The following is a 13,331-nucleotide window of genomic DNA, read 5'->3' on the forward strand; positions in this document are numbered from 1 at the left end:
TTTCCGATCCGATCTTTAGACATAAAGGGGGAACAAACACGACAATCATTTTAATACTATTTTGCCAACTGACAATGATACTGAATGGCAGAAACATCAAAACCAGTTGTAAAAACGCCTAGATGGTTGTATGTCAGACACTACTTCATTTAAACACCGAATATCATGATGGTGTATCTGTCAATGGTGAAATTGATAATTGATCATTCTAAAGGATAATGAACGAATCAGTTTTCCGAATGTAACAATATGAAAAACATTATTTTGTTTTGTCAAAATTAATATGCCTGTTTGAAGTAGCTTGTTTGTTTGTTATTTAACGCCGCACACAGCAATACTCCAGCCATACTACGGCGGTCTGTAAACAATCGAGTCTGGAGCAGGCGATGAGCATCAATCTACACAATTGGGATACGATGTCATGCGTTAACCTGACCGCCCGATCCCTTTAATCGCCTCTTACGACAAGATTAGTCGTCTTTTAGGGCAAGCATGGGTTGCTGAAGAGCTTTTTAATCCGGGCCTTCATGTGTATATTTAAAGTAGTACCTAGATCATATGTTATATAGTATTTATCATATATGGATAAGTTTCTCGGCAGGATAGGGCTAACGGATAAAAATGCTATCCGTTGGGGTCATAATTATATAGATAAAGATAAAATATGTGGGAGGTGCTACTTTCAGTGTTTCCAAACAAACAAGGCGTCGCCTTGTTGGAGAATCAAAACGATAGTACAATGTACTGAACAAGGTACTGAAAATCATTGTCTATTGTCCGTCAACCTTCATCCTGGATTCAAACACAATCAGAGTGATGCACCTAGTCTGCAGCACACCGACCAAATCCACTGTCACCGACCGAGGCTTCCACAAAACTGGTAGACCAGATCATTTACTTTGTGTACCCCTCTGATAAGTGTAAATTTAACTGTTGGACGATCTGGAAAACGTGTTATAACTGTTGTACGATCTGAGGAACGTGTTATAACTGCTGTACCATCTGGGGAACGTGTTATACCTGCTGTACGATCTGAGGAACGTGTTATAACTGTTGGACTATCTGGGGAACGTGTTATACCTGCTGTACGATTCGGGGAAAATGTTATAACTGTTGGACGATCTGGAGGACGTGTTACACCTGCTGTGCTATCTGGAGGACGTGTTATACCTGCTGCGCTATCTGGGGAACGTGTTATAACTGTTGTACGATATGGAGAACGTGTTATAACTGATTTACGATCTGGAGAACGTATTATACCTGCTGTGCGATCTGGGGAACATGTTATACCTGCTGTACGATATGGAGAACGTGTTATTACCGTTGTGCGATCTGGAGAACGTGTTATACCTGCTGCACGATATAGAGAACGTGTTATACCTGCTGTACGATATAGAAAACGTGTTATAACTGATGTACGAAATGGAGAACGTGTTATAACTGATGTACGATATGGAGAACGTGTTATAACTGATGCACGATCTGGAGAACGTGAACGTGTTATACCTGCTGTGCGATCTGGGGAACATGTTATACCTATTGTACGATATGGAGAACTGATTTACGATATAGAGAACGTGTTATACCTGCTGTGTGATCTGGGGCACATGTTGTTGTGAACATGTTGTTACAACTGTTGGACGATCTGGGAACATATTATTATAAAAACGGAACGTGCAATATGACACACATTCAGCCAGTGACGTCAAGGTACAATATCACACAATCAGACAGTGACGTCAACGTGACACACAATCTGCCAGTGACGTCAAGGCACAACATGTCAGCAGAGACCATCGATTATATGGTCTCCGAAGTCAGACAATCAGCCATTGATACATTGTAATTAGCCGATTCCCAATTCAGACAGCTCTTACTTCAAGTCATGGGTCGGACCCGGAATCCCTGGAGTTACAGGAATTACTGAAACTGTCAAACTATTGACAAGATGAACATAGGCTGTATTTAAAAACAAACACATTCATAGAGCAGGGGCAACATTTGGAAGGTTCGTGGATCGAAAAGGCGAAAACATTATTGCTGTATCTGTAGACAGGTGAACGCCGGTATTGTTTGATAGCTGTGTCAGTAATGCTGGTCCCCGTCACTCCACGCCAGCTTACACTGAGCGGACACTGCATGGTGCAATGCCATCTCACCAAGAAAATTAAAACAAGCGTATTCGATGTTAGAGATTTGATAAACGGACAGCCTCACGAAGTGATAACCAGCATTAGAGACATTTGGTGCATGCTTATCTTAATCTTTTTGTTATTCGATTTTAACAAGCACAAATGTGTGAAATGACGTCAAACCATTTACGTCACCTTCACTTGACACATATCATTAAACGCAAATGTCCCTGTCTCTGATGTCTCCAGAACTCAGTTGCCTCCCCTGTTGGAATTTTGCTATCGACCACACACACATGTGTAAATAAGACAAGATGTCGATTTTCACGAATTGCGAATTGCGTATGAATGATACCGTATGTTATCAATCTCAAATCAAACGGTATTAGCACCACGCGAAGTGGCCCTACCTTTGCCCCCTCCCCCTTTTTAGCAGGGCCCCTCAAGGCCCAATGATGGCCCCGTCACGAGCGCCACTTCGCCTCTCATCCCGCCTGCCTGCTGTGTAGGTCGTCTTGTCTAACCACTGTCTGTGTGTTTAAATATCACTGTTTACAATAGCAGTACCACGGTCATGCATCAGTCCGATCCCACCACGATAGATAATCGAGACTAGATTGTGTGAGATTAATTCAGGCCGATTATTTTGATCTCAACACAACACATACAACCGCGCCCTGTTGAAGTGTTCAAATTACAAAATTGCCGTGTCAAGGTATTCTTGACAAGTACTCTAAACTAGGTCATTTCTTATACGGGCAATGTGAGATGACAACACGACCCCTGTTTGTATTTTAACACACCATGGTGGATAAATTTGCGTCATACCTTGATTTGTTACTCTCCTATGTACCAATGGATGGATTACTGAGAGGCTTAATGTTGCCATCAGGGTCCTGGGGAAGCAGTTTTGACAGAGAAAGAAGGATACTAGACAGTGAACATCAGAGTAAAGGGGTAAGTTATTCATAATTTCAAAATTTGTAAAGAGTTGCAAAACATTGTGGTGATGTAATACCATAAAAAACTTCTTTTTCTATACAAGTTGCTGTACCAATATTTCTGGCTTCGCCAAAACGGACATTGCAGATTCATTGGTATATTTCCTTGGCAAAGTTCAGTGGGTTTAACATCACAGTTCTTCGTCTATCCATGTCTTGTACGCTTCTGTCTTGTCGCAAGCATTGTTAATCTAATTCTAATTCAGGTTAAAATTCGGTACAAAGTTACTTCAAATCCATATGTAATTCATAAATAATGTATGTTCACTAAATGTACACAAATTACATATGTTAAGTAAGGATAGGAATTTATGGATGAACAAAATCTTGATTACAATTAAGAGCGACGTTTCTGTGTAGGTTCTAACAGCGTTATCAAGCAAGTGATCACTTATCCTTACTTCTAAATGCCAATCAAAGAAGTTATCACATATGTTCTTTATTTGTGCATTAAAATCACCAAACACAGTAACATACTAACTGAGAGATAATTGAAAATATAATTTTTCGAATTCAGTAAATACATAAATATGCACATGTTTAGAAACTTCAGGTGGTATGTACACCCCACAAAATAAGCGTCTTGACCAATATTTAGAAATGGCGTGCAACTTTTAATCCATAACATGTACTCATTATAAGGTTCCATAATGGAAACAAAATTTCTACATGTATTTATCTCTGCAATCTAAATTTCTACTGAGTTTCTCACAGACCTTGATCTGTGCTCCAGGTGCAATGTGAATTTCATTATATTAAATTTATCAAGGAAATCTGTTTTTGTTTCCTGTAGGCCAACAGCAGTATATTTCTCAATTAAAGGTAGAAACACACTGTATGATGTGCAGTGAGTGAGCCAGACCAACTGATCCCATTAGCTCATGACACTCGAGGACATTTGGATGGGGCAACTTCCATCTGCAAAACAAATTGTTCCGTGTTTCATCCTTTACGACTTTAGTGTCACCTCATAGCAACTGTCAGTGAGAAATAGAGACTATATTCTGGCTCTATTCCAGGTTGACACAGCTCAACATTGTAAACAGTGATAGTTCGAAACACAAAAAAACCATCCGCTAGTAATAGTAATGATATCTGCCATTATGAATCTTTTCAGTAGATTAGCACGCGTGACGTTGTAAACATGCCACATTTCAATGAGTGAAAATTCGCAAGACCTTTGATATGATCTCCTGTGTCAACACAAATACTGCTGGTGTCATCGCTGGGAAGGGAGGTGATTGAAAAGCAAATCAGGTCGGAATAACTTCTGCATTTCAAAGGTTAGCGTTTGATTGATTGAAATACAATTTACATCTGACGGTGATAGCTTTTCAATTAGACTTGCAAAGTGGTTCATCGTATGTGAATAGCCCCTCAATGTTAATGTATGCCTATGATCCTCCTAACAGTATGAACAACATCGAAATACCTGAACACTTTTAAGGGCTTGCTAGCTTTTTGATTGGCTGTTGGCAATAGTTCGAAAGACGCCTCTTTTTTCAGAAGGTTGTATAGAGAGGAGGCGATGCCAGAAAAGTTTGCTACAAATTTGTGGCCAAGCCTATTGTTGCTTGCATGGAATTTTGGACAATCACACACCATACGATAATGAAATGTCCCAGCTGTGTTTATCGATGAGGAACAGCCCGCCAGTTAACCCTATCCGAGGATATTTAATTTACGGCCCGCTTCCTGCAGAGTTGATCATAAACACATCTCCATTAAAACACAAGGTTAGTCTTAAATTCGGCATCTTAGACAGCTACGAATGCTTGGTCCACCACCATGTGTAATGTAATCAAGTACAGTGTTGATCTGAACCATTTAAACGTTGAAACACAGACGCAAGCTTATTATTTTGTGCTTAAGTATGAGAGTTCAGGGCAAAGAGGGGTAGAAAAAGTTGTTATGTAACAATACATTTAATTGAGTTCGGATTCCGGGAATTCCCAGTGCACCTGCTTCCTCACACCACCTAGTAAAATATCCATATTAGGCATTGTCGATCACTGCTGTTTCTGAGAATCAGAATAGATCTCGTCATATTGCCCAGAGAGCAGTGACGGGAGGTTGTGAAAAGCGCCCGTCTTGTGTGTGAGATCAAGATACGACCTGGTTACATCATGCAGCCCTGTAGTCTCATCGTCTTCGTTGCAGGTAACATTTCATATTTCTATTTCAATTTTCCGTAGCATAACGTCAACTGAACCTCTCTCCCGAAGCGCGCATTTGGCATATTAATTATCGCTAACCAAAGCTTCATACATCTGACATATGAATGATTAGGTACAGCGTATCGGTAAGACTCGCTGATGCATTGTTTATTTCTAATACAGGGTATTTACACTTGCAAACGACCCGTGGAGATCCGGGTTAGAATTCAGCAACCCATTCGTGCTTTGAACAACAAACAAACCATTGCAAACTCACATGATAACCTCTTTTGACGGCCCCATAATCCTGCCAAATGAACAAGATATTTAGTTTTTGTTTTTATCTAACATCCACGTATCTGGTACACAGCAGTGTTTCCATATGAGATAATGTTGGTTAATAGCTGTTTCCAGGTGTAAGTCACGCGATATTTCGCACTGTGAACAGACAGGTGGTTAGGCAGAAGAGGTATGTCGTGCCCCAGGCAGACTTTTGTATACGCTAGAGAAAGGGGGCCATAGACTTCATACCCGACCCGGTACACAATCAAACGGGACACTTAAGGCAATCCCCCGTTGTCGTTATCGATCGATTCCGTAGTCGTATTTCGTAGAAAAGAAACACAGCATCGCAGCTGGCTGGAAGTCAGACGTCATTTTGGACTGCATTTCTACATCATAACACAATCGAAGATCAGCAAAATTATTTTCAGTAATCGTCAATAAGCAGTGTGATTTTTGGTTCAGTCTGATTGGATAATTGACGGCAATTGTTCAGTTGGTTACATTCGCACATATATATACTCAACAACAAAAGTCCCTGTGACACCAATATTTAAGTGTATTTTTCAAACAAGTAAAGTTTGGTTTTCAATATTGTAGTACATGTGTGGAATCAAGTCACCAAAACGCAACTGCTACAGAAAAGCATGCATTCCATGCAAAAGTTGACTTTTATGCAAGCCCCTTGCATTTCATTACCCAAGAATGGGTATAAAAACATGTGCGTTAACGGGATTCAATATGCATTGTTTAGCATCGTGTTACAACAACAATCGTGTAGTTATTGACAGAACCCTGGTATCCGGAAATGGGTCTGCGCATGCGCGAAGACGGCATTGTGGGTAATGCGTGCGCCTCCAAGGTGGCGGCACTTCCGGTTCCGGGAGGCGTGGGGGGCATCTCCCCATCAAAGATGGCGGCGGAGGAGGAGGAGGGTTCTTTGTTTTGGTGTGATGGATGTGGAGGGTAGTCAAAGCAAGGATGGAAGCGATCTTTCGGGAGAGATGGGTTGCCCTGAAAAGGGCCGTTTGGAGGAAGATGATGAAAAAACGGGAACCGGAAAACGGGAAACGGAATCAGGAACCGGAAGGGTCATCCTAGCTACTTTGCCTGTTGGACTCAGTGGTAGCTGCATGGTGGCCAACGACCAAAGTAGCTACAGTTGTAGCATGGCGGTTTGTGGTGTTCTGGCTTTGGCTTGAACTCGTCTGCACGAGTCAATTATTCTATTCACTCTGATGGTGCACAAGTCAACCATTTGACCCATTCCTCCAATGGTGACATCGTCCCTGATTACACTATGTGTATCTTAACACCTTAAGATGCATCGTCCCGAGGTATTGGATTCGCCACCCCATCGCATCGTGTGGGTGTACAGCGAATGGCAACCGCTCCATCATGAGTTGGAAGAGATGGCAGACCGCTTAGGGGTCACTCTTGAGTTTGTGCACAGCATGAATGAAGCGGATCGTGCCTTGCCTGAAAAAGGAGTGGCCCTGCATTGGCTTGTCATCCATAATTTGCTGGGCAACAAAGTGCTGCGATGGTTCACCAAGAAAAGTCATCACCGAAACACATCCGTGCTGTATCTCATGAAGCCTATGAAGACGCCACCCAAGAACCATGCGCTCAACTGTTCTTTGATACGTGGCCAATGCAGAAGGCCCAGACCGCTGAAGACATGGCCCATGCGGGATTTGTGTACACGCAAAGCACCGACAGCGTGTTCTGTCATGTATGTCTGTCGATCTATACCTCTATTAACGTCTGTTTGTAGTCACGTGTGGCACCACGTTTGCATCGAGACACGAGTAAAAAAAAATGCCACACAGGCATACACGAGTGCCAACACATGCATGGAAACACAAACGTACACCACGTAGGCATTCCTACATCACGTCCATGTCTGTCCATGTTGGTCCACCTTTAGAATTCAGATCACCGTTCCACAACATGATCGTGGTGGCGGTGGACATGTGGAAGAAGAGGATCGAAATCTGGCCCATCAGACGCTTGGGTTGTCGCCCTGTTTGGGTCTCTGATTGGTCGAACCGGGGGTTTTGCTTTCTCTCCCATGGTAAAATCCATTTCCTATGGAAAAGAAACACAAGTGTCGGGTCGATTTGGAAAACCGAGGCTCAGGCCGGGCGCCGGAACGGATCAATCAGCGCTTCGCGTTGTGGACCAATCAGCGCGCTGCGTGTCGCACCAATCAGCGTGCAGCGATGTTCGATCCGGTCCCTTTCCTTTAAAAAAGGATCCTTGTAATACCTTCTACGCTTGTTTTTTTAATACAATCAAATAAGTGCATAAATTAAATCAACATGCTTAATGGACAAGAAGTAGCCACCAAACGTCGTTACAGACAATGAAGATAGATGCCTCTCAAAGACTCAAATAACAGCTGAAATGATCGACAGCTGATTGTAACGTTTATTTGCAAGAGGGGGTCAAACAATTTCTAAATGACGTTATTTGTTATTTGATTACATGAAGTGCGAAATGGCCCCATCAACATTCCCCATATATACTCCATATCTTCTGGTTTAATATCAAAACAGAGGTTACAACTAGCTATAGGGTATAGTGCGAGCACCCCACGGGCACGGTTACTGACAAACTAAGAATGATTATCAGGAAGTAGCTGCAGGTGCGTCATAACGATTCTCATTCTCATCCTGCCGTTGTTTCAGTGTTAGCGCTACCCGCCATCAGAAGCCAGGGCGCCCTCTCAGAATGTCCCAACCTAACACAGGACATCATCGGGTGTTCAACACAGTTCCTGAGTGAAACATCCATGAAAGGATTCTTCACAGATTTCGCAAAAGTTTTTAATTTTACATCTCTCCTGTCAAGCTCGAACGCGTTCTTGTGTCAGGCATCGTACGTGTGTTTTTCATTTATTTTTATTTATGTAACAGTAGCCGTTCTCAATGTGTAGGGAATCACTGTGTACAATAGCCGGTTTCACTGTGTATAGTACCCGGTCTCACTGTGTACAGTAGCCGGTCTCACTGTACAGAAGCCGGTCTTACTCTGTATAGTAGCCGGTCTTTCTCTGTACAGTAGCCGGTCTCACTCTGTACAGAAGTCAGTCTCACTCTGTACAGAAGCTAGTCTTACTCTGTACAGAAGCCGGTCTAACTCGGTACAGAAGCCAGTCTTACTCTGTACAGTAGCAGGTCTCACTGTGTACAGTAGCAAGTCTTACTCTGTGCAGTAGCTGTTCTTACTCTGCATAGTAGCCGGTCTCACAATGTACATTAGATGTATCAATCTGTACAGTAGCCGGTCTCACTGTACAGAAGCCGGCCTTACTCTGTACAGTAGCCGGTCTTACTGTACAGAAGCTGGACTTACTCTGTACAATAGACGGTCTCACTGTACAGAAGCCGGTCTTACTCTGTACAGTAGCCAGTCTCACTGTACAGAAGCCAGTCTTACTCTGTACAGTAGCCAGTCTTACTCTGTACAGAAGCCGGTCTAACTCTGTACAGAAGCCGGTCTCACTCTGTACAGAAGCCAGTCACACTCTGTACAATAGCCGGTCTTACTCTGTACAGAGGCTGGTCTAACTCTGTACAGAAGCCGGTCTCACTCTGTACAGTAGCCAGTCTCACTCTGTACCGTAGCCAGTCTCACTCTGTACAGAAGCCAGTCACACTCTGTACAATAGCCAGTCTTACTCTGTACAGAAGCCGGTCTCACTCTGTAGATAATCTGGACTCGCTGTGCACAATAGCCGTTTTCACTGTGTCCAGTACCTGGTATCATTGTGTACAGTACCCGGTCTCACTGTGTACAGTAGCCGGTCTCACTGTACAGAAGCCAGTCTTACTCTGTACAGTAGCCGGTCTTACTCTGTACAGTAGCCGGTCTCACTCTGTACAGAAGTCAGTCTCACTCTGTACAGAAGCTAGTCTTACTCTGTAAAGAAGCCGGTCTAACTCTGTACAGAAGCCAGTCTTACTCTGTACAGTAGCAGGTCTCACTGTGTACAGTAGCAAGTCTTACTCTGTGCAGTAGCTGTTCTTACTCTGCATAGTAGCCGGTTTCACAATGTACATAAGATGTATCACTCTGTACAGTAGCCGGTCTCACTGTACAGAAGCCGGCCTTACTCTGTACAATAGCCGGTCTTACTCTGTACAGAAGCCGGTCTCACTCTGTACAGTAGCCGGTCTCACTCTGTACAGTAGCCAGTCTTACTCTGTACAGAAGCCAGTCACACTCTGTACAATAGCCGGTCTAACTCTGTACAGAAGCTTTTCTCACTCTGTAGAGAATCTGGACTCGCTGTGCACAATAGCCGTTTTCACTGTGTCCAGTACCTGGTATCACTGTGTACAGTACCCGGTCTCACTGTGTACAATAGCCGGTCTCACTCTGTACAGAAGCCGGTCTCACTCTGTACAGTAGCCAGTCTCACTCTGTACAGTAGCCGGTCTCACTCTGTACAGAAGCCAGCCTCACTCTGTACAGAAGCTAGTCTTACTCTGTAAAGAAGCCGGTCTAACTCTGTACAGAAGCCAGTCTTACTCTGTACAGTAGCAGGTCTCACTGTGTACAGTAGCAAGTCTTACTCTGTGCAGTAGCTGTTCTTACTCTGCATAGTGGCCGGTCTCAGAATGTACATTAGATGTATCACTCTGTACAGTAGCCGGTCTCACTGTACAGAAGCCGGCCTTACTCTGTACAATAGCCGGTCTTACTCTGTACAGAAGCTGGTCTAACTCTGTAAGAAGCCGGTCTAACTCTGTACAGTAGCCAGTCTCACTCTGTACAGAAGCCAGTCACACTCTGTACAATAGCCGCTCTTACTCTGTACAGAAGCCGGTCTAACTCTGTACAGAAGCCGGTCTCACTCTGTACAGTAGCCAGTCTCACTCTGTACAGAAGCCAGTCACACTCTGTACAATAGCTGGTCTTACTCTGTACAGAAGCCGGTCTCACTCTGTAGAGAATCTGGACTCGCTGTGCACAATAGCCGTTTTCACTGTGTCCAGTACCTGGTATCACTGTGTACAGTACCCGGTCTCACTGTGTACAATAGCCGGTCTCACTCTGTACAGAAGCCGGTCTCACTCTGTACAGTAGCCAGTCTCACTCCGTACAGTAGCCGGTCTCACTCTGTACAGAAGCCAGTCTCACTCTGTACCATAGCCGGTCTCACTCTGTACAGTAGCTGGTCTCACTCTGCATAGTTGTCTCACTCTGTAGAGAATCTGGACTCGCTGTGCACAATAGCCGTTTTCACTGTGTCCAGTACCTGGTATCACTGTGTACAGAAGCCAGTCACACTCTGTACAATAGCCGGTCTCACTCTGTACAGTAGCTGGTCTCACTCTGCATAGTTGTCAGTCTCACTCTGTACAGTAGCCGGTCTCACTCTGTACAGAAGCCAGTCTCACTCTGTACAATAGCCGGTCTCACTCTGTACAGTAGCTGGTCTCACTCTGTATAGTTGTCAGTCTCACTCTGTACAGAAGCCAGTCTCACTCTGTACAATAGCCGGTCTTACTCTGTACAGTAGCTGGTCTCACTCTGTATTGTTGTCAGTCTCACTGTTTACTGTAGCTGGTCTCACTGTACAGTAGCCAGCGACGGTCGTGTCCATGGTGATTAAGTGTGTTGTCAGGTGTTCAGTTGAATGGCAGTTGGATGTTGTGTTTTCATTTTCCATCCGCGGCATTGTTGAGTAATTCATGTGTACACTTTTCCAGAACCAAGACACTTGTTTTCGACTTCTATGGATGTTTATATGACAAGTTCTTCGCTTGCATTCCATCTGCCTGGCAAAGAGCATTCACATCCTTAGACCAGACAAAAAAGGCACTTGACTACATGTGTAACAACAAAAACGGTAACTATGCTTGAAAGACTGGCCTTTACGTTGCAGCATCATGTTAGTGGGTTAGGGTTAGGGTTTGGGTAAGTTAGAGTTAGGGTTAGGGTAAGTTAGGGTTAGGGTTAGGGTTGGGGTAAGTTAGGGTTAGGGTTAGGTTCTAATATTTATTGTTACGAAATAAGTATTTACAAAAAGTAAACAAGCACTTGTAAATATATCACAGTCTTCAAAATCACAGCTGATGCTATTTACTTGTACATATAAAACTTGTGACATTGAAGTTACGTTGCGTTATGTCCCCTGTAAGACCTTTTATGTACCTTTCAGTCAGTCAGACTGTCAGTCTTGATCTGAACCTCTGAATGTGTATTTATTCAGATGTGGACTATGCATGCCTGGCAGAAACTGGTAGGTCAACCGCCCTGCTGAACTGTGTGCTGTCTGGCCACAAAGGAGGTTCTGACTCTTCCACGCCTGATGGATACCTCGCAACCATCTGCAGGTATACCCAAAACATATTTCAAAATGTGCAATAGAATATTGAAAGAATGCATAAAAGGGCACACGAATATCACTCTGTTCTGTGTATCAGTTGAATACACGTGTGACTGCATCACTGTTTATCTCTGGATTTAGTAGCCAAAGATTATAACACAAATTCATAAAGCACCGCTTGATAAATGTATGATAGTAATTTTGAAATGTAAGAAAAATGAGGACGTGAGAATTTGGCCATCCTGATCTTCAGATATTTCGAAAATGCATCCTCACTGAGCCTGTCCCATTTAATTTTGGCATTTTCAGTTTATCGCAGCTGTCTGTGAGCTGTATTAAGACAGCCTATGGTTCGTGTCCAAAGAGAACTGGAGATGTCCTGGCAGAAGTGGAGAAGCTCGGGAAACCTGCTGCCTGTGACGCCTGTACCTCCCGGCCTTCACTTCTCCTCGTGCTGTTCTCAGTGCTGGTCTTCATGCTGGCCTTGCTCAAGTAGATACCCTAATGGCACTGATATACACAATTCATCAAGAATTTGAACTTGTGTTATTTTTGTTGTAGATATTTCGAAACAGGGAAACTGAAATAATTTAACGAAAAGAGTTGGCCCAACTTCGTTACTTATTCACAGATAGTTATCTGTTTTAAAAAAAACACCGATAAGATTTATATATTATTATTTCCCGACTGCAATGCTACCGTCCATTTGTTTTTCGGGACAAAAATATATAAACCTTCACTGTTCCGTCATCTCTCTGTGCTAGAGCAGATACCTCTTCACTTGTGTTTAATGTAATTTTGATGGATGCAGTTGGGTCTGTCGTGTATCGTGTCGGAGCAAATCACAAAATACGTTCACAAATTCACGAACATCGCATACATATGATCCAGATTGTGTGTGGTACACCTTGCCGGGCAGTAGACGCTTTGACAGATATCAATAGATGACAATGACACATTCACAACAATCAACCAGGCGGTAATCTAAAGCATACACCATGTTCAGATGTAAAACATCAATATTCTTTCCGTTGCCATTGAAGCGTGTAAGCAAGTTTGTATTAGGCAGATGGTGATTTGCCTGAGGACAGCCATATTGTTCCAGAAGTATTACGGCTGCTGGTTGTGGTGTTGCAGAATGTTTTCCTTATATACAATACAACAAAACAAAACGGAAACTAGGATCATGTACTGCACCTGTATTCACAGGATTACATGGGATTAGTCTGATTTATATGTACCCAAAAACAAAGTAATTGTGGTCACTTAATTAATTAATTCTTCTTGCTTAATGCATTGAAGACATTGAAGAGTACTGTTATTTAATTCCGATGAAACTGACTACATGCGCTTAAGGAAGTGGTTTTCTTTTCATTCTACCCAGCAATAACTACAGGAAATATACACAGATTATGTA

The 13,331-nt window shown here is 43.1% G+C and overlaps 1 protein-coding gene across 1 annotated transcript; it reads left to right on the plus strand.

Moving 5' to 3' along the window:
- The first annotated feature begins 5,259 nt into the window (after nucleotides 1-5,259).
- On the plus strand, nucleotides 5,260-12,943 carry LOC139463539 (uncharacterized). Its single transcript, XM_071244809.1, has 5 exons — nucleotides 5,260-5,293; nucleotides 8,265-8,454; nucleotides 11,295-11,434; nucleotides 11,798-11,921; nucleotides 12,224-12,943. Exons 1-5 carry the CDS (start codon nucleotides 5,260-5,262, stop codon nucleotides 12,408-12,410), a joined length of 675 nt encoding a protein of 224 aa, XP_071100910.1. The 3' UTR covers nucleotides 12,411-12,943.
- The last annotated feature ends 388 nt before the right edge of the window (nucleotides 12,944-13,331 follow it).

Source organism: Haliotis cracherodii, unplaced genomic scaffold (assembly GCF_022045235.1).
Source record: "Haliotis cracherodii isolate W230 unplaced genomic scaffold, xgHalCrac1.p SCAF_16, whole genome shotgun sequence".
NCBI classification, from domain to species: Eukaryota; Metazoa; Mollusca; class Gastropoda; order Lepetellida; family Haliotidae; genus Haliotis; species Haliotis cracherodii.

What these genes read in the sequence shown, in the direction of transcription:
- LOC139463539 (XM_071244809.1), top strand. Translation starts at nt 5,260, where the DNA reads ATGCAGCCCTGTAGTCTCATCGTCTTCGTTGCAG. An exon ending in CATGTGTAACAACAAAAACG is followed by an intron (nt 11,435 to 11,797) that starts GTAACTATGCTT and finishes GTATTTATTCAG; the next exon opens with ATGTGGACTATGCATGCCTG. An exon ending in TACCTCGCAACCATCTGCAG is followed by an intron (nt 11,922 to 12,223) that starts GTATACCCAAAA and finishes TGGCATTTTCAG; the next exon opens with TTTATCGCAGCTGTCTGTGA.